A 26,752-nucleotide genomic window follows, 5' to 3' on the forward strand; every position below is an offset into this window, starting at 1 on the left:
TATGGCGGTTGCGGCGATCGTGTTTCTTGTTTTGTTTTTGTCGGCGTTGCACATGGCGGTGTAACGGACAGATGCGTGTTCCGGGTTATCATCTGGCTTGCTGCTTCCCTGCGACTGATTCCACGCGTTGTGTAAAATGCTTTTTGATGTTAGTGTTTTTTTTAACGATTAGAAACATATTTGTTTTCGACGTTCGTCTCAAATGTACACGGAATGATGGTGGGACTCAATTTGCGGTTGACTATTATGAGCTGTTAAAATTTAAGGCAACTCTCTCACATCGTTGTGCCTAGGTTAAGGGTTGGAAGGTTTAAAGCTTTGATGGTACTATGGAAAACAGGGCCACAGCATTATCGAGACAAGTTCGAACAAATATTCATAGTTTCTTAAACAATATTAAGGATTTTTTTTTTACTGAGGTCTTGGACAATTTTATCATTTTTATCAACTCGATTATTGGCAGAAATTAAAAATTTAATGAGTGTTGATAATCATCAAATGGTGTTAATAATAGATTTTTTTTAATAATATGGAGGTTCGCACAATACAATTGAATAATGAGATTTATGTTTTGTGTTTATTAATTTTTAAATTTTCTTGGTTTCATTGCAGATTGGAATTGATGTTCCTTGGCTTACCTTCATCTCATCTCGGCATTTCAAGGTAAGTTGCTTGTTTAAGGTGAAACTGTTCTAGTTAACAGCTTGTTGTTGTTGCGCAAGTACCAGTTTTTCTCTCTAAGGAATCGACTAACTTAAGCCGTATAACAACGCGGTGCTGATATACTCTAGTTGTCTAGTAATCGATCGAGTAGTCTAACAGTAATCGATAGTTTGGCAATTGTTGCTTCACCTTGATGTTTAATGATCCACATTGTTTGTTCGTTGGTTCATCTGGTAAAAGAACACTCTGCAATCTGTCCGTATATTTCTGTATCTTTAATGGATTTTTAGACCGTACAGAAGAAGTACACACGCGGTTCACCATCAGCAAGAGTAAGGCTGGAGAAACGAATCCATACTGCCACCATAGAACCAACGTTGTCTGCTTCTGAGTCTATTAATCTCACGAAGGCAGACTTGCCGTATAATAGCAGGACAACTTCTCGCACATCTATAAGCCGTCAAAATTAGCACGAAGCTCACGCAAAACCAGTGTACCACGGTACCAACGGCTCACTCAAAGCCTGGATTCTCGGCGCTTCAATCAACGTTCGCCTCAGTTCGAATTCACAATGCCTATGGCCCGATTTAAAAGTGTTTGCGATGAATGTTGGCTTACGGGTCTGTTAAAGTAACATCTTCGTTAAACCGTGGGGCCGGTTAAACATATTGCACAATATGTCTTTAGCGAAGAAACACCGGCAAGTTATTATAATCTGCCGCTACCGCTTCAATGAACAGGCAATTTTGTTTCCTCATTCAAAGCCTCCTTTTCGATTGGTTTGGCTCGATTTTGTGGTGTGTAGTAATGTGTGGTGTAAAAGCCCCACCGCCATACGCAAGAAAGGTGATCAACGGGAAGGGGAGGGGAGGGGGCATGGTCAAATGGTGTGGTGATTTATCGATTTTCACCTTTTTTGCGTTCACCTTCGTCTCGTGGTGAAGCGACGCCGTTCTTCGCCGGTGAGTGGAATATTGAAAATGGAACAGGCGTAACAAAAACACGCTGCTGGAAGAGATAGAGAGAGAGGGAGTGAGACGGAACGGGAAACGGACACCCCTTCTCCTTCTCCCCCCCCTCCCTTTCTTCCTGTTGTCTTTGAAGTTTGGTTTGTTGTTCTGCGCTCGTTCGCTGTGCTTACTTCGATCCGTTTCCGGTGCGAAAAAAGGCACTTCGCGAGTAATGATGCCAAGGGACACAAGGGAAGGGAGCACGAGGTGTGGGGGGGGGGGGGGTTTGCTATAGCGTTCATGATGTTTTTGGTAGCGCTGTTCTTCATCTTCATCGTCAAGCGCGGCGGCGTCGGTAACGGTGCGCGCTTGTTTATTGCGTGACCGAGACCGCGGTGGTATGTGTTTGGCGTGGCCGGTTTTTTTTTTCGTTGTTTTTTTGCGCCTGTTGCAGCAGGCAGCTCCGTCGCGCGATTGCCCTGTGCGTTGTGCGAAACCCAGCTTACGCTTAATGTGAAACATTTCATTTTTCGTGTTAGTGCCGAACACGGATTCTGGGGGTGGCGTGACGGCACCCTTCTTTGTCGCTGTTAATTCTAGCATTGCGATTGAGATTTTCGCCATGAATGGGTGGAACTGTGATGCAAAAGACGCACGCTTGCAGCAATAAGGTGCACAGTGGGAATTATATTTAGAGGATTTGCTAAAAGATAACCGAAAGATGAGAGTAAATGAAGCAGAAAGCAACACTTCCACACTAACATGAGTAATGCGAAGAGATGCACACCACATTTACAAAAAAAAAAGGTGCATCAAACCATCAAGGACAGCAGGCAGGTATCTCTTGCCAGTTTCCGTTTGCCGGTCCAGTTTAGGTTGTTGGGATCGATCGGCAAGGGAGAACTCTGCCATTCCCAAAGAGGGAGGTTCCAACGAGATGTGAATTTTGGATGCCATTTTATTTCATTGTTGATCACGCTGCCGCACCCCCTGCACCAACTCCAAGATCAACATCGGATGTGTCTCGGGGTGGGGGGGGGAGGGTCTGCTGTTGCCCCATTACCGTCCCCTCCAGTACCTGTCTCGTGCGAATGTGTGTTTTCCTTTCATTTCTGGTGTGCCGTTTTTTTTTTTTTGGCTGGCGGTTGTTTGTGGCCGTGTGTGCGTGTGTGATTTATTTTTTTTTTATTGTAGTCCAAATCTCGACATTCGGTGAAGTAGCTGCCCACGAGTTTCAGCCTTCATTATCTCTCGTTCGCTCTCCCGCGCCGTGTCCTGTTTTGCTGTGCGTCCGCCGTTCGCTTTATGCTGCCATCTTCGGCGCTTTGGATGCGTTCTTCTTCTTCGTTTACACCCTTGTCCGTGTGCCGTCATAAAATCACAACGCTGCTCTGGTGGGTTTTGCCTTATAGTCCGATACGCTGCGGCGGCAATTCACGGTGCGCGGTGTACTTTTATGGCAAAGCGCGCCAAAGAAGGAAGAAGGAGAACGTCCGAACGGGTTTGGTGTAGGAAAGATCGCCGGTGAGTTGAAGATCATGCATAGAAGGGTGTAGCAGAAGAAGTAAAACACCCGGGGTGGATAGGGGGGTTGAATGAAGGTGGTGGCGAGAAGACGACGGTGACCAACCATTTTTTTTTCTCTGTCTCCGTGCCTCCGTTTCTGCCGCTGTCAAGTTCAGAGCTTCCCCAGTTACCTTTCCCACTTCTTCCCCGATTATTATCGTGCTCCGATCGATTGGGTGGTTGTTGGGTGCGCTCACGTTTCTTACTGCTTTGCGTCCCTGCTCTGTTACATATTATCCATTCGCAGTCGCTCACTGTTGTTGTGCTGTTGTTCGTTTCATTACCCCATTCATTGGTATTGTTTTTATTGCTAGTGTTCCCGTTGTGTTGTCCTCTCCGGCTACGCACCACCTACCGATGACGTGGAAGTATTGTGTCGCTCTTCTTCTTGGTTTCCCCCCCCGTTTCTACCTATCTGTCTTCACGTTCGCGTTTACTTTTATTATTTTTGACCGATTTGCTGCTGCTGCATTTCATCATGATTCCGTTCATGTTTCTTTTCCTGATCTTCGGTCACCTTAAACGCCCGTCCACCCCCTCCCCCCCCTCGCAAGTTTTTGAGCGGTTTTCGTTATTGTTCACGGTGTGGTGGTGGTTTGGTGAAGGTCTGCGACGCTTTTGTTGGGTGTATGTTTTTTTTTGTTGTTTCTTTAAATTTTATTTTCATGTTCAGTTTCCGCTTCTCCACCACCTCCCTTCCACCCTCACACCCGTTCTTTCGGTGTGTTACACATTTTGCGGACCTCACTTTTCGTACTTTTTAGCATTTTTATTTTTAATTCGCAACACGTCTGCAACGGTGCATAACTGGGAGTTCTTATTTTTGGGTTTTTTTGGCTGCATGACGACGGTGATGGGTTTTATTGCTATTTTTTTTTCTTCTGCAATTCCCACCTCCACGCTCAGTGGTTTGATATTTGCTTTCTTAATTTAAGGAGGTGGTACACTTTACGAATTAAAAAAAAGAAGCGTTTTTGTGTGTTTACTTTTCTTAAACCATGGCTCGTCGTGGTCAATTGTTAGCTTTTATATCCATTTTATCCCATGTTTGATGACATGTGTGATACAAATTCCTTTCTTTTTATACATTTCAAATTATGTTTTAATTATATTATTAATAATTTCTGGAAATATCTTTTCGATTCTCATCGATCGATTCTCCAAAATCGTACGAACCGTTAACCCGGTTCTACATTGCGGCACTGGATTGCAACTCTGCAGAATCCATCCGTGTGCAACGCTCTGAAGTCAGGGTGGCGCTATGACTATGATTCAGTTGTCAAATCTAACCGTGCCTGTCGGCAACTTGGAACTCGATTCGTCATGCCCAGTGAATCAAACAGCAATGTTTGGTAAATTATTCAACTCTAAGCAATCAATCTTATTAATTGGGATAATAATTGTTAACGTAGCAAAATATTCGATCCCTCGGCGGACTAATCTGTTAAGCAGATAATTATGAAGATTTTTTTATTGCATCATTGACCACAGTAACCATCTTCCATCATCAATATTAATAGCAAACGAACACAATGTCCACAACACAGTGATTAACAAAACATAACAGCTCCCCCGTTGGGGATCATTAATGCCGTCGTCTTCTTTTGATATGTGTCACGTTCTGTTTTTTTTTTGTTGCCCCAAACCACACACACACACACACACACAGAGACGCAGTGAATTGCTGTGTTTGATTGTGCGCGGGGTAGCTTTTGTTGTCGTTGCTTCTGTGCCTCACTGTGCATAGTTTGCCATCGTGGTCTCTCTGCAACTGCTGCACCCTCCAACCCACTCCCATGCCAACCCCCGGATCGGGGATGATCGAAACACTCGACACAACAACCACAAACAACACTGACACATCGCCCACAGCGGAGAGAGAGAAGCGCGTCGTCGTTCGCGTCGTGCCCGCGTTCGTTGGGTTGAAACGGTCGGGTGGGAACAGTTGCGGGAGGGTGGGTAACCGGGCCCGGGGAGAAGGGTATGTGTGTACCGTTTCGTGTCGATTCAAGGTTGTTGTGTACTTTACACGCGGGTGACAAGACCTTGTTTCGAAGGGCATCTGATGGTGGGTTGGGGTGTGTGTCCCCCCCCCCCCCCCCAGAGAAGACAACGGCGGGTCCGGCGAGGGAAGACGCTGGGTGTGTGCTTCTTTTTTTTCTTCACCCGTTCCCTGCACACACACACACACGCGCGCGCATGAATCTTGTGCTACATCAGTTATCGGACACTGATAAGCAAAACCCCACCACCAGAGCACGCTCGTTCGAAAAGTGCATGCATGTATGAGCGCAGGGTGAGAAAATAGTTTCTCACCTGCTGCTGCACACTGGTTCGTTTTCAGGCGGTCGAGCATGGAGGTGAGCTCACATTTGCTTAGCCCTTTTTTTCTCACCGTGTTTCTCTCACTTTTGCTTGCAACTGTATCGTATAAAAGTCATTGTTTTTTTTGCATTAACCCTGACGCAAAACGGATTGATGTGTATTGATTCTGCTGTTATCTGACAAATTTTCGCAGCTTCAAACGGTTTCGTTCAATGTTGTTGAATGCATTGTTGGAATGTGTGCCCGCTCGGCCGCACATTCCCACACACCCGATGGAAAAATGCTGCCACCCTTTTATCCACCCACCCTGCCACCTCCCCCCCCCCCCCCCTGATTCCTGTGTTCCACTGGCTGGGCAGATGGGAAATTCCACGAATAATATTTTCGTCCATTGCTTAAGTTCCGCTTGTTTGCTGTCTGCGTGTGTGTGTGTGTTTGTGTGTGTGCGCATATTTGCCATGATGACCAGTCTGGTTGGATGGGGTTGGCGCGTGTGTAGGGTGTGACGCTTATAATGAGAAATTGATGGCGGTTGTTAAAAGTTCGCTGACGCGTCGCTTTAATTTTCTAAACAGCCGTCCCGATGGAAGGTGAAGGTGAAAAAATCTTCACAAAATAAAGCATATTGCGTAATGCTACGTTGACAGGGATGGAAGCGAGAAGTGCAACATGTTGGGTCCGTATGTTGTAAACGCCAGCTTTTCTAGCGAAGTAACTGCGGTTACTACCTCACCAGTATGCAGATGCTTTAGCGAGTCGTTCTACGAGAAATGCACGAGTTCGATAGAACGATCGCGCCCCATCATCCATCATCAGCAAAACCTGCAAAACGCACCGTGTGGTGCCCGTGTCGGTGTGATCATTATCATACTCCACGATATACCGCGCCTGGCAAATGCAGATCGGGTGGAAAGCTTCACCTATGCCGGAATGATGTATAATAATGAGGCAAGATGGCCAGAAGGGAAGGAAGGAAGGAAAGGAGCGTCATGCTGCTGTGCTCTTGGGATGTTCGGGTTAAAAATAGCTTCAACGATGTTTGTATATTTAAATAACATCTGCGTAGTTAGCATGTGCCTCTAGTGCCGCGCGGACTCTTGGCTTGATCGCGGATCGTGTTCTGTGTGTCCCTTGCCCTCTCCATCTCTCTCTCTCTCGTTCGCTCCTTGCACAATCATCACAGCTAAAAACGATCGCGATCCGCAAGCGCATGCTGTTCCCTCGGCCGCCTTCATTTCTTCACCCGGTTTGGCGCGCGGTTATTGACGCTGCGCAGCGACATAAATATTCAACCGGCAAAGAAAGACCAGACGACACGGCAGACAATGAGACCGTGCTTCTTTTGAAGGGTTGGAGCATGGGTAGTGTGGGACATTTTTTGTTGTTACTATGGTCGTCGCGAATACACAGCAGCAGCAGCAGCAGCAGAAAATATGAACTAAATTTAAAACCCATTTGGATTTGTGTCAGAAATGGACGTAGATGTGTGGATTTTGCTTATGGGGAGGTACCATTTTTGCATCGCTGTTCAGTATGCAACCATCATCCATCGGTTCAAGCGCGTAAGAGGTGATTAATGAAGATATGAAAGCGAATCAAGCGTTCCAATATTTACTGCCCCGCCATTTAGGCTGATGACTCTTCTTATTGGGTTTAGTTAAATAATTGTTGTTTTTTAAAGTCTTAAAGTTTTTTCTTAAAGAACTCAATGCGTATTTGTTACGATGGACAGTTTGGGTGGTTTAATTAACGCAGTTCAATAGGATATTTATTAATTATTATCTGTTTAGTGGCTAAACACATAATCGTATTTGTAACTGAAAATTTAGATTAAAATTAGACGAAGGTGGTTTAGGATGAGGCTAGGAACTAAGGAAATTAAAGAGAAGAGATACATTTAATTTATTCAAACAATAGTAATCAAGCCTAAACTCGTGTGTCATACACGGAAAATATGCACTTGTTTGATGCTATAAAATATAAGACACGACTAATGGGCATTGTGCGACATGTAAGTCCCAAAACATGTTGAGAAAACTCATTTGAGTGTGAGTGGGTGGAGTTGTTGTGTCGTCCTTTCTGTCTCGAGAGGGAACGATCGCTCCTAAAACGATCTCTCGTTTGATATGCTTGGTTGTTTCCGTTCTATTTTCAATACTTCATACCAATCCGCCCAAAAAAACACCTAAAACACCCCCCCACACACTCACACATAAGAAAAGCGCACCCCGTCGTCGTCGTAGCGCATAAATTGTGATGACGCTCTAGTGTGCGAAATGTTCGCTCAATTTACGGTGGAATATGGTTCGTTTGTTTTGCGTTCCGTAGAACATCTGATCGTAAGCGTGTGGAGTGGGTTTTTTTTTGGGGGTTGTGCTACACCCTCCCTCCCTTGGTGGGGTGTTTGTTTGTGTTTTGTTTGTGGCACAGCGTTCGTTTCACCTGGCGTCTGTAAAAATATAGCGCACGCGAAGAGGAAAATGGCCAGATGACAACCCGAGGACAAGAAGGGCGAGAAAATGGGGAAAAGTTTTTTGGGGAAGATGGGCGAAAAAAAAATATGAAAAGCATGCAAAATATTTCGCACGCTACAGTGCTCTGTTATCGCGTTCTATTCTTAGCTCTTACAATTTGGGCTAGAAAAATACAAAACAAAAAAACACAAACGAAAAGCGCACAACAAGCGAATGTGTCGTTCCCAAACCTCCTCTTTCAGGGGTCATCGTCGTCGTTTGCATAAGCATTTCGGTTTTTCCGTATCGTCAAGAGTGTATGTGCAGAGAGTGTAAAACACATCGTTCAATGGAAGATGCGAAAATTCTTTTCCCCGTCGAATGTGCTTTTCTCGATGGCTTATGCCATCTGCCATGCTGGTTGTTTTTTGTATTGCCTTACCATTTTGCCCAGTACTTTTTCATGTTCAAACCGAACTTGTTTTTCAAATATTGCTATCCGGTGCAAATTGTTTCTCCTGTGTTTGTGTGGGGACCACCACCAGCGGACTTCCTTTTTGTGTGGCTTTCACTTTGCGCTAGGCCATACCAAAAAACTGTATCCTTATACACATGTTATAGTGCCAATGAGAGGGGGGAGGGTGGCGGGAGGTGAACGCTTTTGCTGACACATCCACAAACAACAACCCACGAACGGGAAAGGGAAGAACCGTTTGTTGTGCCCAGTGAATGAAACATCCCCAGAAGGAGGGACTATCGGCCGAAAAGTCACAAGGTCAGCAACAGTTACAGCAAGATAGCGGAATTGCATATCTACATGTCGGTAGTACAATGTGCGCATTTTAAGGAGGGCGTAACAACGTTATCGGTTATCGATAAAAGGTAAACTGTTACGCAAAGATTTGTTAATGTTTGTCTTCGCTAGTAGCAAATGTTTCTCCAAGGGCTCTTCTCGTTGTTTTGTTTATACGTATTCGGTTCCCAGGATGTAAACAAAACAAAAACCCCAATTGCCAACTCACCTTGAGGACAATGGATGTCACTAGCAATAATACAGCACCAAATTCGGCTTGCAATCGAACCGGGCGTACGTTGCCAGATTATAAATTGTTTACCACCCCTAGCCGCCTCCTGTTAGCTTCCTTTATCAACACCACCATTCGCTTATCTCCTTCCTTCACTCGTTTATTTTTCTTTCGCAACGTGTTTATGATCGTGCTCATTCATGCTTAGCTAGCTCTGTCTGGCATATACCGCTTCAAGAAAATTGCAATATTTCGCAAACCGAACTCTGGGGGTTGGTGGGGTTGTTGTTGCTTTGTTTATGCTGAGGCTGCATTCGAACGAAATTGGCAAGCGCAAAGCGAACACAACAACGTACGTGAGGAGGGAGGAAAATTACGCGTGATAAACAAAATGAAATAGAGCTGACGTGGTCCCACGATTTTTAACCGTTACAACAACAATGATGGATTTGGACGGGAGAAACGACATCATCAAGCAAAGAGGAAAAGTATGGTAGTAATTAAAATTTAAAAATAAAATATATTTCTGTTATTCTCTGCTCATTCTATTTCTACTTAAGAGTTGCCCATTTGCACAAAGTGAGTGTAGATGCAATTTAGATAAAAGTGTAGCCTCGTTCGTGGGACGCATTTTCTACGTTGGTTTTTCTGTGGAATTTTCTCTCTGTCCTTATCTGTGCTTCAAGCGTAAAAAAATGCTTGGATTTAAAAAATTCCTGGAATTTTCGCTCTGTTTGCGGTGCTGGATTAGCATTTTTTTTGTACATCTTTAATTAAGGATTGTAAGTCGTCGTGCCTGTTCTTCTGCTTAGCGAACGGCAAGGTGGCAGCGGCGCTACTGAACTACATTGCTTTATGTCCACCGGGAGAAACTCTCTGGAGCAAAAGTTTTGATGTTCAAGGGTAGCTTCGGTGTGGAGAATGCTGCAGCAAAACATTCCATGCACAGTTCCAAAAGTTACACTTGGCTGTAGCCGGAACCGGTGCTACCTGACCTTTGTACGCGTGTAGTGATAGATGGTGTTGTGTTTTACCTGTGTACTGTATTGTGCATCAGGTTTAAATGTAACAATTTGTTGTTAAATGTTGTTACACAACAAACAAAACATCGAACGACGAAAGCATTGTGGGATGCAAAAACTACGGGCTGACGGCCTGTATAATAAATTTTTTTTATGATTTTTTTTGCGTTTAATGAAATTGTACAGGAACACAACAACATAGACAAAAATAAATGCTCTTTTTAAATTGGTTTTAAATACGAGTCAGACCCTGAGCCAAAGGCAGACCTGAGCGTCCGAGCAAGAATCAGAGCAAGAGTCAGAGCAAGAGTCAGAGCAAGAGTCAGAGCAAGAGTCAGAGCAAGAGTCAGAGCAAGAGTCAGAGCAAGAGTCAGAGTCAGAACATGGGTCGAAATCATAGTCAGAGTCACAATAAGAATCAGAATCAGAATCAGAATCAGAATCAGAATCAGAATCAGAATCAGAATCAGAATCAAAATCAGAATCAGAATCAGAATCAGAATCAGAATCAGAGTCAGAGTCGCAATCAGAATCAGAATCAGAGGCAGAGTCAGAGTCACAATCAGAATCAGAATCAGATTCAGAATCAGAGTCAGAGTCAGAGTCAGATTCAGAGTCAGAGTCAGAGTCAGAGTCAGAGTCGGAGTCAGAGTCAGAGTCAGAGTCAGAGTCAGAGTCAGAGTCAGAGTCAGAGTCAGAGTTAGAGTCAGAGCAAGAGTCAGAGTCAGAACAAGAGTCGAAATCATAGTCAGAGTCAGAGTCAGAGTCAGAGTCAGAGTCAGAGTCAGAGTCAGAGTCAGAGTCAGAGTCAGAGTCAGAGTCAGAGTCAGAGTCAGAGTCAGAGTCAGATTCAGAGTCAGAGTTAGAGTCAGAGTTAGAGTCAGAATCAGAGTGAGAGTCAGATTCAGAGCAGGAGCCATTTAAACGGAGTCGTCTCCGGAGCCATTTGAACGGAGTCTTCGGAGCCATTTGAACCGAGTTGTCTCCAGAACCATTTGTTCGAAGGAAGGAGTATGGATTTTAGTTTCACTATTATTCCGATTCAATTTAAAACTGGCACAAATTTCTTTTCTTTTTGTAATTACATAGTATAAAGTTTTGTCGTAGTCCCGCACACCTGTTCCAGTTCAGGTTGCCAGCTTTTTTTTTATTATTGCGCGCTACATTTAATGAGTGAAGTCAGAAAAGTTTTTCTGCCCTCCGGTTTCTCGATGCTCGTACTATTTTCATCTACTCGTTTGGCGTAATCTTTTTACAGAGAATTGCCTGGATTGGCGCAAAAGAGTAAGGGAAGGAAAGAAAACAAAAGTTTCCATATGACGCGTCGTTATAGACGACGACTAACTGCTGGCTGCTGTTTTGTGTCCTGCGAGAATTTATCGTGCTTCCTCGGCACAAACATACTGTGTGTGTCACCCTGTGCACGCCTCTCGTACACCACGTCCTATTTTTCCTCTTTATCCTCTAGTAACACATACACTTGCATGAAAAAGAAAAAAAAAACATTGTCGCGGGCTGTCGTCTCGCCAGTGAGCGGAGCATCTTTTCCGGTTTACCGAACTTTATGGAATGTGGAAAAACTTCCAACAGAAAGAGTGGGAGGGGTGGTACCAACAGTCCGAGTGGAAGGAAAGGACGAAATTGCTCAACAATTTTTGCTCGCCTACTTTTCCTTGTTTCACCAAGAAAAAAAAAACCAGGATGGTCGATCAATGATGGGTGTGTTAGGGGGTGTTTTGTTTCGCTTCAATGTAGCAAGCGATGTGATGGCATTCTTCTGCAAACTCAGTACGCTTGCATGAATCAAACCGGATACTTTTTCGACCACAGTGGTCTGTCTCTCTCTCCAGGACAGAAAGGACAGACCAGCCAGGAGGTGGATAGAAAAGGGTGAAAATTTGGTGTTGTTGTACACTTACATAACTTTTGGCCGGGTAAAACTCTTGCTACTCCACTAATGTGTTGTGGGATCGAGTAGATGGGGGGACGTTGTATTATTTTTCTGCCGCGAGACACTTTATCCACCACTCTGCCGTCTGTGAAGATGTGGTCTGTCTCTCTCCGGTAGTGTGATCGAAGCATACGCTGTTTTGAAAGCCTTAAGAGCAATGGAGCACAGAGACAGAACGCATGGTTGCCAAGGTAAAGAGTAGTAGGCTACGGAATGGAAAGGTCGGTTACACAGAGATACCTCGGCAGGGAAGACAAATTGTGGAAAGGAATCAAAGTTGGCTGCAAAACTTTTCCCATCCGTTGAAAGCGAGTAGCGACAGCGGCCGCGTGTGTTTAGTTGTTTGCTGGGGGAGAATGGGTCGGGCGAAGTTCGAACTAGTTTTGGGGAAAATCAAGGCAAACTTTTCACCCTCCTTGGGGTTGTCTTGCTGTGTGTGTGCGCGCGTGACGCGGCGTCGAAGCCGTGTCGTGCAGCAAACTTTTTCGGAAACTGTTTTTCCCAAACTCTCCCAATTACGTGTCGGTCCTTTCTCTTGGCGGGGTAGGTTAGTTTTTTTTTTGGCAGCGTTAGTTGGGCCACTGCCAAGTATGGAAGGAAAGTGTGAAATCCTTTTGTTGTAAGGTGTGTTTGGTTGCAAGCAGGCAGTAAGTACGGCGGACTCTTTTGTCTTTATGCAAAGTATCAAACAGTAGTAGGCTTGTTTTTCCCTACTAAACTTATAGACGACTGTATTTTGTTGTTAATGAATGAAAATGAGCAGCTTGCGAATGCAAAGTAAGCAAAATGGGGATTTAAAACCAGGCGCCACCACTTGGATGGAGGCGCATGGTGGCGTGTGGAATTTATGGTTAAATGTCAATCATAATAATTTTTAAAAAGTTGTTTTGCGATCGAATGATAACTTATGTTGAAGAATAGAGTTTAATTGAATTGTTAAATGTAAAGTCGAAACATCTGGACCTTCTTCTCCTTCCCTTTTTCAATTCGAAGCAAAAAAAAAAGGATCCAAATTAACTGTTAAAGTCTGTCTCGCGCAGCAAATAATACTTTAACTTCAATAATTAGCGCTAGGGTAGAGGGTGAAAAGGTGACATGCCGTAGGGAAAATAGCAAGAAGATGGGGCGGCACAACACCAAAACAAAAAACAGTAAGCCATTAAACGGGGGCGAGGTTTTTGCAGCAATAAATATTTACTTGCAATACACACTCTCACTTTGTTTCCCTGTTTTTGTTATTATGCGCGTTCTCGAATTTCTTCCTCTCGGAATGAGAATGCGGACTTTCACCGAGAGACTGGATAAGGAAGCAGGAAATTGGGAAAGGGATTCATAAATTTATCCACTAAAAACCGTGTACAACTCCCTGTATCTCCTCTACCAATTTCATTGCTGTACCCCGTGGCACCATACCGGAAGGGGGGGGAGGGCCGGTTTTGTGACGCCTGGTGGACCCTTTTCGTATGGAGGCGCACGGTATTCTCAAACCCTCCACCTCTGTTCGCTTGTTTCGCCTTTCCATCATCCAGTGGAGACTCATGCCGTTGTTGCTTCGCCGTGCCCTTCCGTTGGATGATGCTTAGTGTGTGGGGTTTTGTCCTTCGAAGGTGGCAACCGGATAATGGATTCCAATCGTCCCGTCCCGGCTGGGATGGCGTGGAAGGTGACCGTCAGAACATGGTAGTGGTGTGGGAAAACCGCGGCGGTGTATGGAACCACCAAAGAGGAGGTGTGGGAGAAGAGAACATTCCGGAAGCGGCTGCGCATGTGCGGCATAGCGCTGACTGTGGGGGGAGATGGGTGACAGACAGGGTGACAGGGAGATTCCAGGGGGTAGGAGGGAGCAGACCGGCACCTTCACCGTCAAGCCAAACTCTATACCGCCACGAACACCTCCCCCCAACCGTTGTGCTGATGATTACGGTTGATATTGGTGACGTTAGACTTTTGCACCGTGAATAAGTGTACACAATTGGACACGACAAAAAAAACCCTCGCTTTTGTTTTTTTTTCGTGCGTTAATCTCCATTTCTGTCCCACTTCCCTAAAGCGCGCGTGGACGAAGGAAAATGGCCTCCAAATGTTGTCACCGTTGGATGAGTTTTCTTTAGAGGGAGTGAGTGCGAGAGGCCGAAAGGAAGATAATTATGTATTGTTGTGCTTAATGGCTTTTGGATCAATTGCTGTTAAACTTCTGGAAGCTATTTCATTAATAGGCAGCGGAGCGAGAAAGAGCGAGAGGCTTACTGAAATCTTCACCCGGGCTTTAGAATTAAAGCACTTTCAGTGTCTGCTCCTATTGCAAAAATGTCAGCGTTTAATAAAGCGAAACCAGCTAGAAATTTACGATCGATGAATTTCTTTCCATTTTCCCCTTCCGCTCCCTCATTTCCTTCCCTGTTCTGCACACTCTGTGTCTTATGGACGGAGCTGCCAAAGTTTCCACGAAGTTCTGCAGCGTCTCGTGGTCCGTGTGCCTCGCGCGATGAAAAGTTAGTCGGGGTTTTTAAACTTTTCTCACCAAACTTTCGGCATTTACCCGGTTTTCCCGACTTTCCCGGCTACAACAGGGTATATGGTTTAAGGGGGGGAGTGGGTGGATGATGAGGGCAGCGGTGTTGTTGCCAACCATTCTCGACTGCCGCCGCGCCACGGCTCAACGAAAAGTTAGTTGACGGAAGTTTACAAAACTTCTCCCCGGTGTGCCGCCGCACCTGCATTCTTCGTCACACCATGCCATCGTGTTTATCTCGCTGTATGCTTAAGACCTAGAGCACAAACATTTTCCAAAGTGTTGCATGAAAGATGGACCAGAAAAGGACGTAGAGGAGCGGACGGAAGTCAAGGTTTCCGTAAAACCGGTACCGATTAACATCGTCGGAGCGAGGAGAGAGAGAGAGAGCGAACAGAGAGCAGGGTATAAAAGTTATCTCATAAAGAGAGAACGTTCAGAACCGGCTTTTTTCTTGCGGGAGGGAGGAACAGTCAGTAGAAAGGAGTAAAGGGATCACAACAAACGTGCCGCCCAGTGCCCCACACACATACATGCAGGAAACGACTGCAACACCATCATTCCTCCCCATTTGCCTATGGAAGTTTCAAAACCCCCATTCCGCGCCGAAACTTTTCCCTAGGTCGGGGACATAAAGAAAGGGGGGTTGATGGTGGATAAGGGAGAGAGGGCACTGGTTCGGGGAAGGGTAGTTGGTGCGTACAATTTCCCATCAAACTTTCGCGCAACCAAAACTTCTGTCGCCGGTGCAAACTTTGTTCGCACAACAAACTTCTGCTACGGCAGCGCCCGAAGTTGAAGTTTTTTCCCTTCAGAACTTTTCTGCCTCCGATCAGATTGTTTCGGATGGCACACACAAAGATGATGGTGGTGGTGGTGGAGAGGAAGGGGAGGAGGAGAGGATGTGCTCTGTCTCCCAGTCTCACAGTCGCACCAGAGCGCTCTCTCGCGCGCACCGAGGTCAATTGAAGCTGATGCCGAAAAGTTACTTTTCTAACTTTTCGCCCGGCGTTTGTATGCGAAAGTATTAGGGAAAAGTTGGGAAAATTGTGTGTTTTTTTTTTCGGTTGCGGCACTTTACGCGCACTTCCATTCTTCTACTTACCCGTGTGTGGTGTATCTAGAGAGGTTGTAGAGGAAAAGTCCCGGCAAAGTCATCATCGCATGGTGGCTTTTCCATCACCAGTCACCCAACCAACCAAACAGCCCCAACTGTATCGAAAGCTTGCCCAAACTTACCCACACAAAGTTTTGGGTGATTATGTAGAAAGCAAGAAGCAATATTACCCTTAGCGAAATTGCCGGCATGATTGTAATGTGTGTGTGTGTTTGCATAGAGAGAAAAGAGATATACAAAGCATATTACAATTTCAACGCTCTCGTTCTCTGTCCCCTTTTTCTCGTATCATGTACTGCCGGTGGGAGGGAAATGGGTGAAAAATGTGCGGCAAGGACAACAGAGAGAGAGAGAGAGAGGATGAATTAATAAAAAAAAAACAACATGGAAATTTCCACCAAACACTAAACGCGCACGCTTCGATTCCGGGCAAAGCAACCTTGGATTGGCAACACTGTTTGCCGCTGAAACGAGAGCGATAGTATCGCGCTTTGCCGCCTCACATTTTCCAGTAGGCTGTGTGACGCCATTCCATACCGCGACTGAGAATGTTTTGGTATTGGTGCCCAAAATGCCGGTCAAAATCTTGCATTTTTATCTTGTAAAATAAAAAAAAAAAGCCTGAACCTGTTTTGTCTGTCATTAAATGTAATAATTCCGTTATGGTGCCATTTTCTAGTCACAAATGTTGAAAAGTTGGTATTAAAAGGCACCAATGACAATGATATCTGTTTGCTCCTAGACCAGGCGGCATGGTGCGTGACGATCCAATAATGTTCTGAAGACATTTCACTGTGTAGGAGGTCTACTTCTAAAGCGATGACTTTTAACTTCCATTGCGGGAGGCGATGTGTGGGATGAATCAAACAAATCCATCGCTAGCCGCTGCTGGGGGCTGTTGTTGCGTACTGTTTGTTTGTCATCTACGATTTGTCATTTAAAAACGATATTAACGATCATTACCATTGTGAAATGTGGCTTGAAAATCGTTAACTTCGTCGTGTGGTTTTGGTTTGGTGCTGTGGAAACTCAGCACTACAAACCCCCGAATTGTTGAGCCACTTCTGTACTAAGCTCCCGGTGCAATTTCGATCCCATCTTCGCTTTCCGTGCTGCAAAAAATGCTACAGGATTCGATCGAATGTTCTTTAAACGGACGAAAAAATTCTACTCGCCTCCATTAAAGCTACTTTTCGATGAGTTTTCCTGCGCTTAACGGGAGCGCTGAAAGAAAGTTCAAAGTGAAGAATGAAAGAGATGGAAAGAGGCACAGAAAAAGAGAGAGAGAGAAAGAATGGTACAGTCAGCACACACTCTAACGATCTCGTTCACTCCCAGCCCAAATGACATGGAAGGTCGGGAAATGATTCTTCCCCTTCCCCTCCTATCGCGCTGTTCGCAATGGTAGCTCCGTTGTGTGGTGTACGTTGGGTTTTTAATGCCCCTTTGAATACTTTTACAACTTTATCTCTCATTTCCGCCACAGGGGGTCGCGCACAATGTTCAGCTTTAAGGTGAAACTTTCCTTGCGGATACGTTTCTTGGGCGTTCTGTATCACTTTTCTGGCTTGAAAGATATCAACGCGGATACATTTACGAACGTTTTACTTTAATCTTTAATGGTGAAGGATGTTTACCAGTATGATATCTTCACATCCACATACAGCGGCTGTCATCACAAATAAACTTAAACATCCTTACATGCTAATATGCTAATTTGATCGTCGGAACGATCAGTTACCCGAATGTTGGTAACTTCGTTGCCTAATTAAGTGCCACCAAAATACGCACCACATCCCCACACATAATAATTTTCCTATTTCCTCCCTTTGCGTTGGATGAAAGAAGAAATTAATTAATGTTATGCTAAGTTCCTGTTGCCTTTTGGGGTTTTCTCCTTTCCCTTTTTTGGTTATTTCCTCCCTGCCTCGAATTGCACCCGTTTGCCTTCTTTTCCTCTCGGTCGTCTTTCCTTTCCAGCTGTGCTTGGTGCAAAACTTTTCCACTTGACCGAATAACTCGCTTCATCGAACTTTTGGATGGAGAAGGGAAGCAAAATCTCGGCACAACACAACAACCGTTGTTTGTTTCTTGTTTTTCAATTTTATTAACTATGGAAACAAACCACCATCTCCCTCTCCAGCAGTCACCCTCATCGTCGTGGGTGCTTCCCCCCTTCCCTGTTATCGACACACGAATGGCATTTTCCTGGTGGGGCTCGCCCATACAGGCATGGCATGGCGGGGGTGGTGCGAGAAAAAGACGGAAAAGGAGCCAGGGACCAACACCCGTGTACCTCTGTCCAGCAGTGACGTTCCCTGTCCATCCGGTTTGTGGAGGTGGTTTTTCGTCTTTAATCATGGCTCCACCTCTGCCGTTCCATTTCTGGTTCTTTCCCTATACCTTCTACCAAGAACGGTCGGGAGCTTGTAAATTAATTACATTTTAATTAAAACTTTTCGTTTTATTGTACAAACGCTCCTCCCCCTCGCACTGTCGGCGTGTTCTCCCGTTCAGCACTCTGCCAAAACGGTAAGGTGTAATGTGTGCGCCTTTCCGATCGGTACGAAGAGTCTCCGTGCGACGCGCGAGTTTGTTGTGTTGTTTCCCGAATGATGGTGTGCATGTACCATGTCGGTTTCATCAAACTTCCGGCGATGGTATTTTTTTGCTTTTATCCTGCGATCCCATGGATAAACCGTACGCTTGCTGTTATCCTCGTGCATCATTCCCCTCCAATTTCTAAGAACTTGGCAAACTTCTTACCAGATATGCACAATCCCTGAGTGTTGGGAAGTGCAAACGTCCAACCACTCTAGAACCAAGCCAGGGCGAAGGAAAATATGCAAAAAAGCATCTCAGTACGAAAGACAACGGCATTGTGCAACCATTTTTTTTCTGTGCTTGTTTGTTGTCCTTATGGCTTTGGCTAGGAAGAGAGGACGAGGCCTGAGACAAGTGCATGATGTTGTGTTGAAGCACTCGAAATGCGTGGGTGGTTTATGGCAAGATGGAGCAAAACAACAATAAAAAAAGCAAAAGATTGTGAAGATTGCACAAAGTTAAACCTGTGGTTGCGGAGAGGGGGAAAACTTTCCAACCGAAAGTTGCTAAAAAAAAAAAAAAAAAAGAAAAGCTAAAAGTGTGCAAGGGAAGTAAAATAAACTTTTCTGTTTCTGATATGATGATGGCACACTGATGTGTGCCGGCAAACTCTACCTCCTCTCTTTACCAGCAGTCTGCTCCACCCGGCAAAATGGGTAAATGAGAAAAGTTAGTGATTAAGTTGGTTTTGTTTTCTTAACGTTTTTTTTTGTTCTTCTTTTGCTTCTCGGCATGCGCTCGGCTGTGTCTTCTTGTTATATGATCCCGTTGCACATAGTTACTAATAATAGTTTTCTTTCGCTTTTTTTCTTTCATTACAGATTATTGCAGTTGCATCAACTCAGAAAAGAGATGATTTTTTCCAAGGAACTCCCATAGGAAGGAACACACTGTGCTTAATCCATGCATAGAGGAATAAGCTTTCTCTTTTTAATGTTTGATTCATTCCGAATGAATGAACGTTAAAAGATTAGCTATAGATTCCTCCCTTTGAACTTCAACATTTCTCAATCGTGTATTATACGATTTTAAAAATTAAAGCGATCGTTTCCTTTTGTTTTTTTTGTTTTATTTAGTTGAAACAGCAAATGTTTATGGTGTTTTGTTTCGACACATTCGTCCAGAAGCGTACCCAAGGACTCGGGGACTACTGTATGATCGGCAGAAAAGCGACAGATCATAACAAGCGCCGAGTGTGTGTTCGAGTGTGAATGTGTGGGAAAAGTGTGTACCAACAGCAGCGGGAAGTGTGTATGCAGTAGTGCATGCGAAAGCAACGACGGTGTTGTGTGCGTGTACTAAACAGCTTTGCTCTTGCATAGTAGCGCGAGCAACAGATCCTTGGTTCTTAACACCAAGAACTACTAGCATTTCCGGCAGTCTTGGTGTTTTTGTTTGTTCTCCTGAGTGAATTCTTCTTAACATTTGGTGCATTACAGTAAGTGCTTGTTTGGAGGACAAAGAGTGCAGAAGAGAGGGAAAAAATCACAACAATAGGACAGGATAGAATTTCCTGTGTTCCTGTGTGTTGAGTGAGTGAAGAAGGACGGGACGCGGAACTGGACTGGTTGGTGTTGGGAAGGTGGTTCGCACGCGGCGGAATACGCGGAAGTAAACAAGCGCACAAACCGAGCCGAACGTCTGGCCGGGCAGAAGAGCGTTGGTTGGAACAACAATGATGCCGAAACGATCACGTCTGGGTGACGTCCGCGGGCCAATTTCGAACGGACCGATGCAATCGCGCCCACTGGTCGCCCTGCTCGATGGGCGCGACTGTTCGATTGAGATGCCCATACTGAAGGATGTGGCCACGGTTGCATTCTGCGATGCACAGAGCACATCAGAGATTCATGAAAAAGTAAGCATTATTGCATTTGCCATGCAGTGCACTCGACTCGGGTCGCTTTTACTAATTCGTACTTGTACAACACAACACAGGTATTAAACGAAGCCGTCGGCGCACTGATGTGGCACACAATCATTCTGACGAAGGAGGATCTGGAAAAGTTCAAAGCCCTCCGGATAATCGTCCGGATTGGAAGCGGAGTCGATAATATTGACGTGAAGGCGGCCGGCGAGCTCGGTATCGCCGTCTGCAATGTGCCCGGGTACGGCGTCGAGGAGGTCGCCGACACGACCATGTGCTTGATCCTGAACCTTTACCGGCGGACCTATTGGTTGGCGAACATGGTGCGAGAAGGCAAGAAATTTACGGGCCCGGAACAGGTGCGAGATGCAGCGCAGGTAAGTTTATGGTACTGTGGACCAGATCGGCTCAGAAAGTTGGCTAGTTCATGATCATCACGTTTGGAGTTGATGCTTGAAAGTTTAATGATTTTTTTTACGATATTTTGTTTCAGGGATGTGCCAGAATACGCGGTGATACACTTGGGTTGGTTGGACTGGGACGCATTGGCAGTGCGGTCGCGCTGCGAGCAAAAGTATTCGGCTTCAATGTGAGCTTCTACGATCCGTACCTGCCGGACGGTATCGAGAAATCGCTCGGACTCAACCGCGTCTACACACTGCAAGAACTGCTGTTCCACTCCGATTGCGTCTCGCTGCACTGTACATTAAATGAACATAATCATCACCTTATCAATGAGTTTACGATTAAACAGGTACGGATGCTCTGCGATCCCATTCGCAACTCGATCACAACGTGTGTATCAATCAATGTTAATGTTTGCTTACCATTGTAGATGAGACCCGGTGCATTCCTGGTAAATACGGCACGCGGTGGCTTGGTGGATGACGAGGCGCTAGCCGTCGCACTGAAGCAAGGTCGAATCCGGGCGGCAGCACTAGACGTTCATGAGAATGAGCCATACAATGTATTTCAGGTTTATTCTACTACTTATACTATCTTTTTTCTCTACATACCGTTTGTGTTGATGCTATTGTTTTTGTTAGTTGTATCACCCATACCGCTTTTCTCATCCCTCTGTACTGACCGTTCGTACAAGAATACATCGGTAGTTTCAAGATAACGAATTTTCATAAGAAGTCAGTAGCTTGAGTCAGTTTATTCATGCAAATTACTTTACCACGCTTGATTCATTCAGGATTTTATATCATCCCATGTATGCATATCATAAAATTAACCATAGAATAACATTATCCATAAGAGAACATTATTTAACTTCGTATCAACTTTAAGCCAATTCGAGGATCGAATTTAGTAAGGTATTTTAGATGATAAAAATAACTTTCCTATAACCGATCCAATAACATGTTTAGTTCTATATTGGCTAAGCAATGAAGGGGACATTGAAATCAAAAACAACAACATACGTACACAAACGCGCTTTAGTATTACTAACCCAATTCCGGCTAGGGCATCATTTCTCATTTGCGTACTAACGAACAACAAAGTTCTTTTCATGCGAAGATTGCAGCAGACGTGGAAAGGGAGAGATCGTTGAAGATCGCGATATTCAATAGCAACAATTGCTACGCACTGGCAAGCTTAATTTTGAAATGCGTGCAATAATTTCATGACGAGCCCAATCTACGAACCAACCCGTGCACGTCTGCACAATCTTGCGTGGAAAGGACAAAGAATGTAGCGAGTGAAAACCCAAGTATGCCAATGGCTTCAACCGCTCTGAAAGGAGAATCGGGAGGAAGTCATTTGCAGATTCGATACAATCAGTTTTTGCTAATGTGATATGGTTAATTCTCTCTTTTTATGTACGTAACGAACGCCACCCTACTAAAACATGGATTTGAATGTTGAATACCTGGAACGCAACGGAATCACAGGGTGCCCTGAAAGATGCCCCCAACCTGCTCTGCACGCCACACGCTGCCTTCTACAGCGAAGCGGCCACGACGGAACTGCGCGAGATGGCGGCGAGCGAAATCCGACGGGCAATCATTGGCAATATACCGGAGTGTCTCCGGAACTGCGTGAACAAGGAATACTTCCTGCGTTCGTCGACGGGCGGTGGAGCCGGCGGATACTCAGAAGGTTAGTAGTCACAGGTTGTCCGATTTGTTGTTTGTTGTTTTCTGTTTGTTGTCGTTGTCGTTACGCTGTCTTTACTTCGATACACAATACGAACACATGCTCTCCATTGCTCTACTGCCGATAATGCATCAGGGTCACATATTACACACACATACATGTCAAACATTACACACATACAAGAATATTAAATTCTTCCATAAAAACTCCTACTCGCAGTCATCGATCACAGCTCACACAACAACCAGACACATCCACAACGAAAAAAAAAACACACACACACATCTACACTACTTTTACACAATTACTAGAACGTACATTAAAACAGTTGCTTAACATACTAAACTCCGTAAATTTTCATTTAATTGTGAAAAGGGCGAAACTCATAGACTGAATGAAGCGCCTAGAGAAAGACTTGGTGATCTTGTCCTACATATTTTTTGTGTATATTTCGAGCAAAAGAAAATTACAGAAGAAACAAAATAGCTGAAAGCGATTTTGCGTTCTCTCACACCTTTCGCTTCGATTCTTTTCGATGAACATCTCCACCCACCAAACTTCACCCACAACCAACTCCCACCACCAACAACAACTGATTCCACACAAATGCCAAATCCCCACAAAACAGTAAAACAATGATTAACAAAAATAGTAAAAACTATTACTGTCCCCTAGTGATGTTGTTCATTGTCATGCTTTTTAATTTCTAAACAAACCACAAACTTAACCAAATTGTTGTATACTAAACCAAAAAAAAAACAAAAACAGTACATTGAAGAACAAAATTTTTCTATTTAATGAAAAACAAAATCTCATATACGCAGAAAAAGTGAAATAATAATTTACAAATCAAGAAAAAAACTTATAGCTGGTATAAATGGCGGCTATTATTCAGGTGGATTACAGCAAGCCCATAGTACAACACCGCTCGAGGCACCACACAGTGCAGGATCGCATGCGCCACCCAGCGGCGGCGGTCCCCCGCCACCGTCCGTTGCCGTAATACCGCCTGTTTCCGCTGTTACAGCGCCACCACCACAAGGTATTATACCACCTCCTCCTTCTCCGAAACTACTACAACAACTACCGTCCACTGTCGGCACCACCATCACGATCATTACCATTAACCCCACTACCTTAACTAATCTCGCTACCAGGAGCGAATTGGTAAGCTGTGCCAAACTAAATGTTGCAGAAAAACAATAGAATATCATGAGTGGTGATCAATTTAACGATCGATCTGTTGATGTCTAGGATTAGTCTGTGATCTTAGCATGAAAAACGCCAGCGACAGCGTTAACCAATTTTGCTTCGTTGCAATAATTGTTTTCTTAATTTTTAGTTTAACGATCATCCTTAAACCACACTGTCGTCAATCAGTGATATCGTGTTGTTTCTTCTACGTACATTTAGTGCCGCACACATTTACTACCTTTTAGTAAGATTTATCTTTTACCACCGTGTGTACCCCTTATCCATGTATCTTCCGTTTTGTTTCTGTTCCGATTTTATAGTTTCGTTAGCAAGTTGCATTTGTCGCCTCTCCATGTTATTACATGAGTGTATACGGTATTTTTCTTTATATAATTGCCTATAGAAAGCGCTGTTAGTAAGGCCCACTTGCCAAAAATGATCGGGACGAGAATTTTCGAAGAGCGAAAGGACGAAGAAAGAACGATCATAAAAAAAGAGTTTTTAACGGAGTGAAAGGGATTTGCCAAAGAAGTTTTCGTTACTTTAGTTCTAATTGATTTCTTTAATTAACATTAATTAAAGAAATTCTTGTTATAATCTGACCATTTTTAGAACTATTTTTTTTACAAAACACACATTGATTATTGTGCTCCAGTGATTCTTGCTTGGCGTTTTTGTCCTTGGTTTATAAAGCGACAGTTTTTAGTATTATTTTTGATTAAAAAAAGTGTGATTATTGAGTTGATGAGTTGGTGGCAATAGGGTAACTTAACAAAAGAGTTATTTTACCCATCTATGGAACTTTAATAAGAGTTGAAGATTTAATTTTCTGATATTCTTTTCTCCCTACACAATCTCTTTGTGTGTAGCAGTAGTATAGTGATAATGTATTCTTTCTTTCTTCCCATGTCCTCCGTTCTGTTCCTCTATTCTTCTTCCCCATCGTAATCAAACTCAGGATGGTTCCTTATGATTCTCGTTTTACTTTACATTCCTCCACAAATCCATCTGCGTGTGTGTTGCTGGTGAACAACAGATGGTATCGGTTGTTGTAGTTGAATCTCTTTTTGTGTTTTCATACACCTAACTCTTACTAATCGGTACGTTCTCTATCCATTTATCCTCTTTTTCCGCATCCGCATCCATTTTTCGCTGCGATTCGAACTACCTCTACTGTACTACTACCTCTGCGCGCCGAATTACAAACACACAAAAAATGCACACAAATCAACAGCCTCTTAGTGCCCCAGATCCAAGTAATCATCATTCGGTTAAGCCGGAACCATCAGAAGTACATTAGTTTTTATCGTAATGAAAATAATATTATATATATGCTGCTACTACCTTTACAATGTAACAACAAGATGCAAAAAGAAAATGAAGAAAATTTTCATCTAAAATACACCATGATGTACACAATCACACACATACACACCCCTGGCAAGAGAACCAGGAAAGGAGAGTTAGGCAGATACATGAACCCCCAGCCACACAGCCACACAAACACAGATCCAGCACTAGAGGTCTCAGACTTTCCCAGGGCAAAATATATGTATGTAAAACGAAAACAAAATAAGCAAATGTGACCCCTTTGTAATGAACTGTAGAAATGCATAAGAATAATGAAGTATATATGAAGAATTTTCTTAGATCGAGAAACTCTTATGCAAATGCAAAGCAACAACAAAAAACATTAAAAAAACGGATGATAACAGCGCAAAATACGGCAAACTTGTAAAATGCAATAAAAACTACAGACACACGTACATCTCCATACATACGCAACAGAAGGAAACAAACGTTAGCAAAAAAAAAAACTGCATAACAGCCAGCAATTTGAGGAAATATTGGGTAACATTGCATCAAAAGATAACGAAGAAAGGTGTATTAGTTTATATACTATTATTTGACAAAACAAAATGTGAATTGTAATTCTATAAATAAAAGCAGTTGAGATATGAAATAGAAAAACAGCGAAATTCAAGAAAAAAAAGAAGGTAAAAGCAAGCACTAGTTACGTATATAAGAAAGGATTTTATTTTTTATTGTTTAATGAGCTTTTTTGTCCTTGACAAAAAGCGAGAGAGAAAGAGAGGAGGATAGCGAGAGAGAAATGAAATACATTGTGTACGAAAATTTAGAATAAATTAAGAGTAGAAAGATGATAATGCTATTAAACATACTACTAACTAACTTACATACGCATACAAATACAAAATCACACACACACACACCATCCATAAACAAGTAACGAATACATACACAACACATACAAAACGGTAGTAGGAGGGGTAGGTGAAGACAAGTATATTTCCACGAGTGTTTGACAACGCTTCCTCCCCCGCAACACATGAACACAAACACAAACTTGAATTGCCAACACACATACACAATTTACACAGTTCAATAAATAGATAAAAGAAGACAAACAACAACACATAAAACACATGCATATACACACACATTCGGAGGTAGGTAAGATATGAATTATGGGGGATAAAAACAAGAGAATTAATGTGTAATTGATAATAATAATTGATAATAATTATAAAAGTGGTGTGAACTCACTTGCGCTATACATTAGTGCAACAAACACGAAGAAGCAAAAGAGGTAGCAAAAGAATGGGGCATAGAAAGGGATAAAAACAGTACACATAAACACAAAAAACCCTTGCACGACGTTGCAAGACAGGCAGAAAAATAATATGCAATAGTTTCTTTCGCAGTAGGCAATGTAACGAAGGATATACATAACACTTTTGAGGAGTTTTGTCGATAAATAATAATGTAAAAAACACAACTATTTTCTTTCTTCCTTTTATTTGGCTTCATACCCGTTACCGGACCGTAGGCCCCTCCCGCAGTCTAGCTTTGTCTAAGGAGGCGGACTGTCTGTGACTTTAATTAGACAGTTCTGAAACGTGATTTGAACCGCGCACCGTAATTGCACTGTAATCGGGCAGAAGATAGTCTAGTGGTAAAAAGCAAGCAAGAGAGAAGTCACAGTTTTAAAACACCGCTGTTGAAGAAACGCTAATACACAACACTCAGCCACTCAGGTGAGCGCAGCAAGTTAATTTGTTTAGCATAAGGTTTGAATGGTTGTAAATGAACGGGAGAATGTGTGCGTGATGTGTGAGCGAAAGCGATGAATGATCATTTTTGAATTGTAATACATCCCCACGTGACACCAAGGCGTGTCACACCCCAAAGGGTGTCGTCATCTTGATTGAGAAGCAATCAAAGCAAGTCAGAGAATAACATCAATAAAAAACATCCTGCAAGACCAATGGTAACTAGAACAGAAATGTCAGAATGTTAGGAACAGTTAAGGAGAACAGTCCCTCCCCGCAATGTGTGTTTGGGGAGTATGTGTGTGTGTGTATGCGCATTGTATCTT

At 43.6% G+C, this 26,752-nt stretch overlaps 1 protein-coding gene across 8 annotated transcripts in view; it reads left to right on the top strand.

Moving 5' to 3' along the window:
• Positions 1-19,797: 19,797 nt before the first annotated feature.
• The window catches only part of LOC128709835 (C-terminal-binding protein), a 154,620-nt gene continuing 147,665 nt past the window's right edge, over positions 19,798-26,752 (top strand). The window contains exons 1-7 of one of the 8 annotated variants that reach the window (XR_008409893.1): positions 19,798-20,046; positions 20,127-20,432; positions 20,549-20,809; positions 20,891-21,031; positions 21,954-22,161; positions 23,027-23,200; positions 24,587-24,685. Coding sequence is in view for 7 of the 8 variants with exons in the window: in XM_053804854.1 (XP_053660829.1) it covers positions 19,864-20,046; positions 20,127-20,432; positions 20,549-20,809; positions 20,891-21,031; positions 21,954-22,161; positions 23,027-23,200; positions 24,587-24,594 (1,281 nt within the window). In the remaining variant the exon portion in view is untranslated. Of the gene's footprint in view, positions 20,047-20,126; positions 20,433-20,548; positions 20,810-20,890; positions 21,032-21,953; positions 22,162-22,982; positions 23,201-24,586; positions 24,707-26,752 lie in introns of those variants that run through there. The other 7 variants (XM_053804854.1, XM_053804856.1, XM_053804855.1 and 4 more) reach the window with 7 other exon arrangements.

Source organism: Anopheles marshallii, chromosome 2 (genome assembly GCF_943734725.1).
Source record: "Anopheles marshallii chromosome 2, idAnoMarsDA_429_01, whole genome shotgun sequence".
Lineage (NCBI taxonomy): Eukaryota > Metazoa > Arthropoda > Insecta > Diptera > Culicidae > Anopheles > Anopheles marshallii.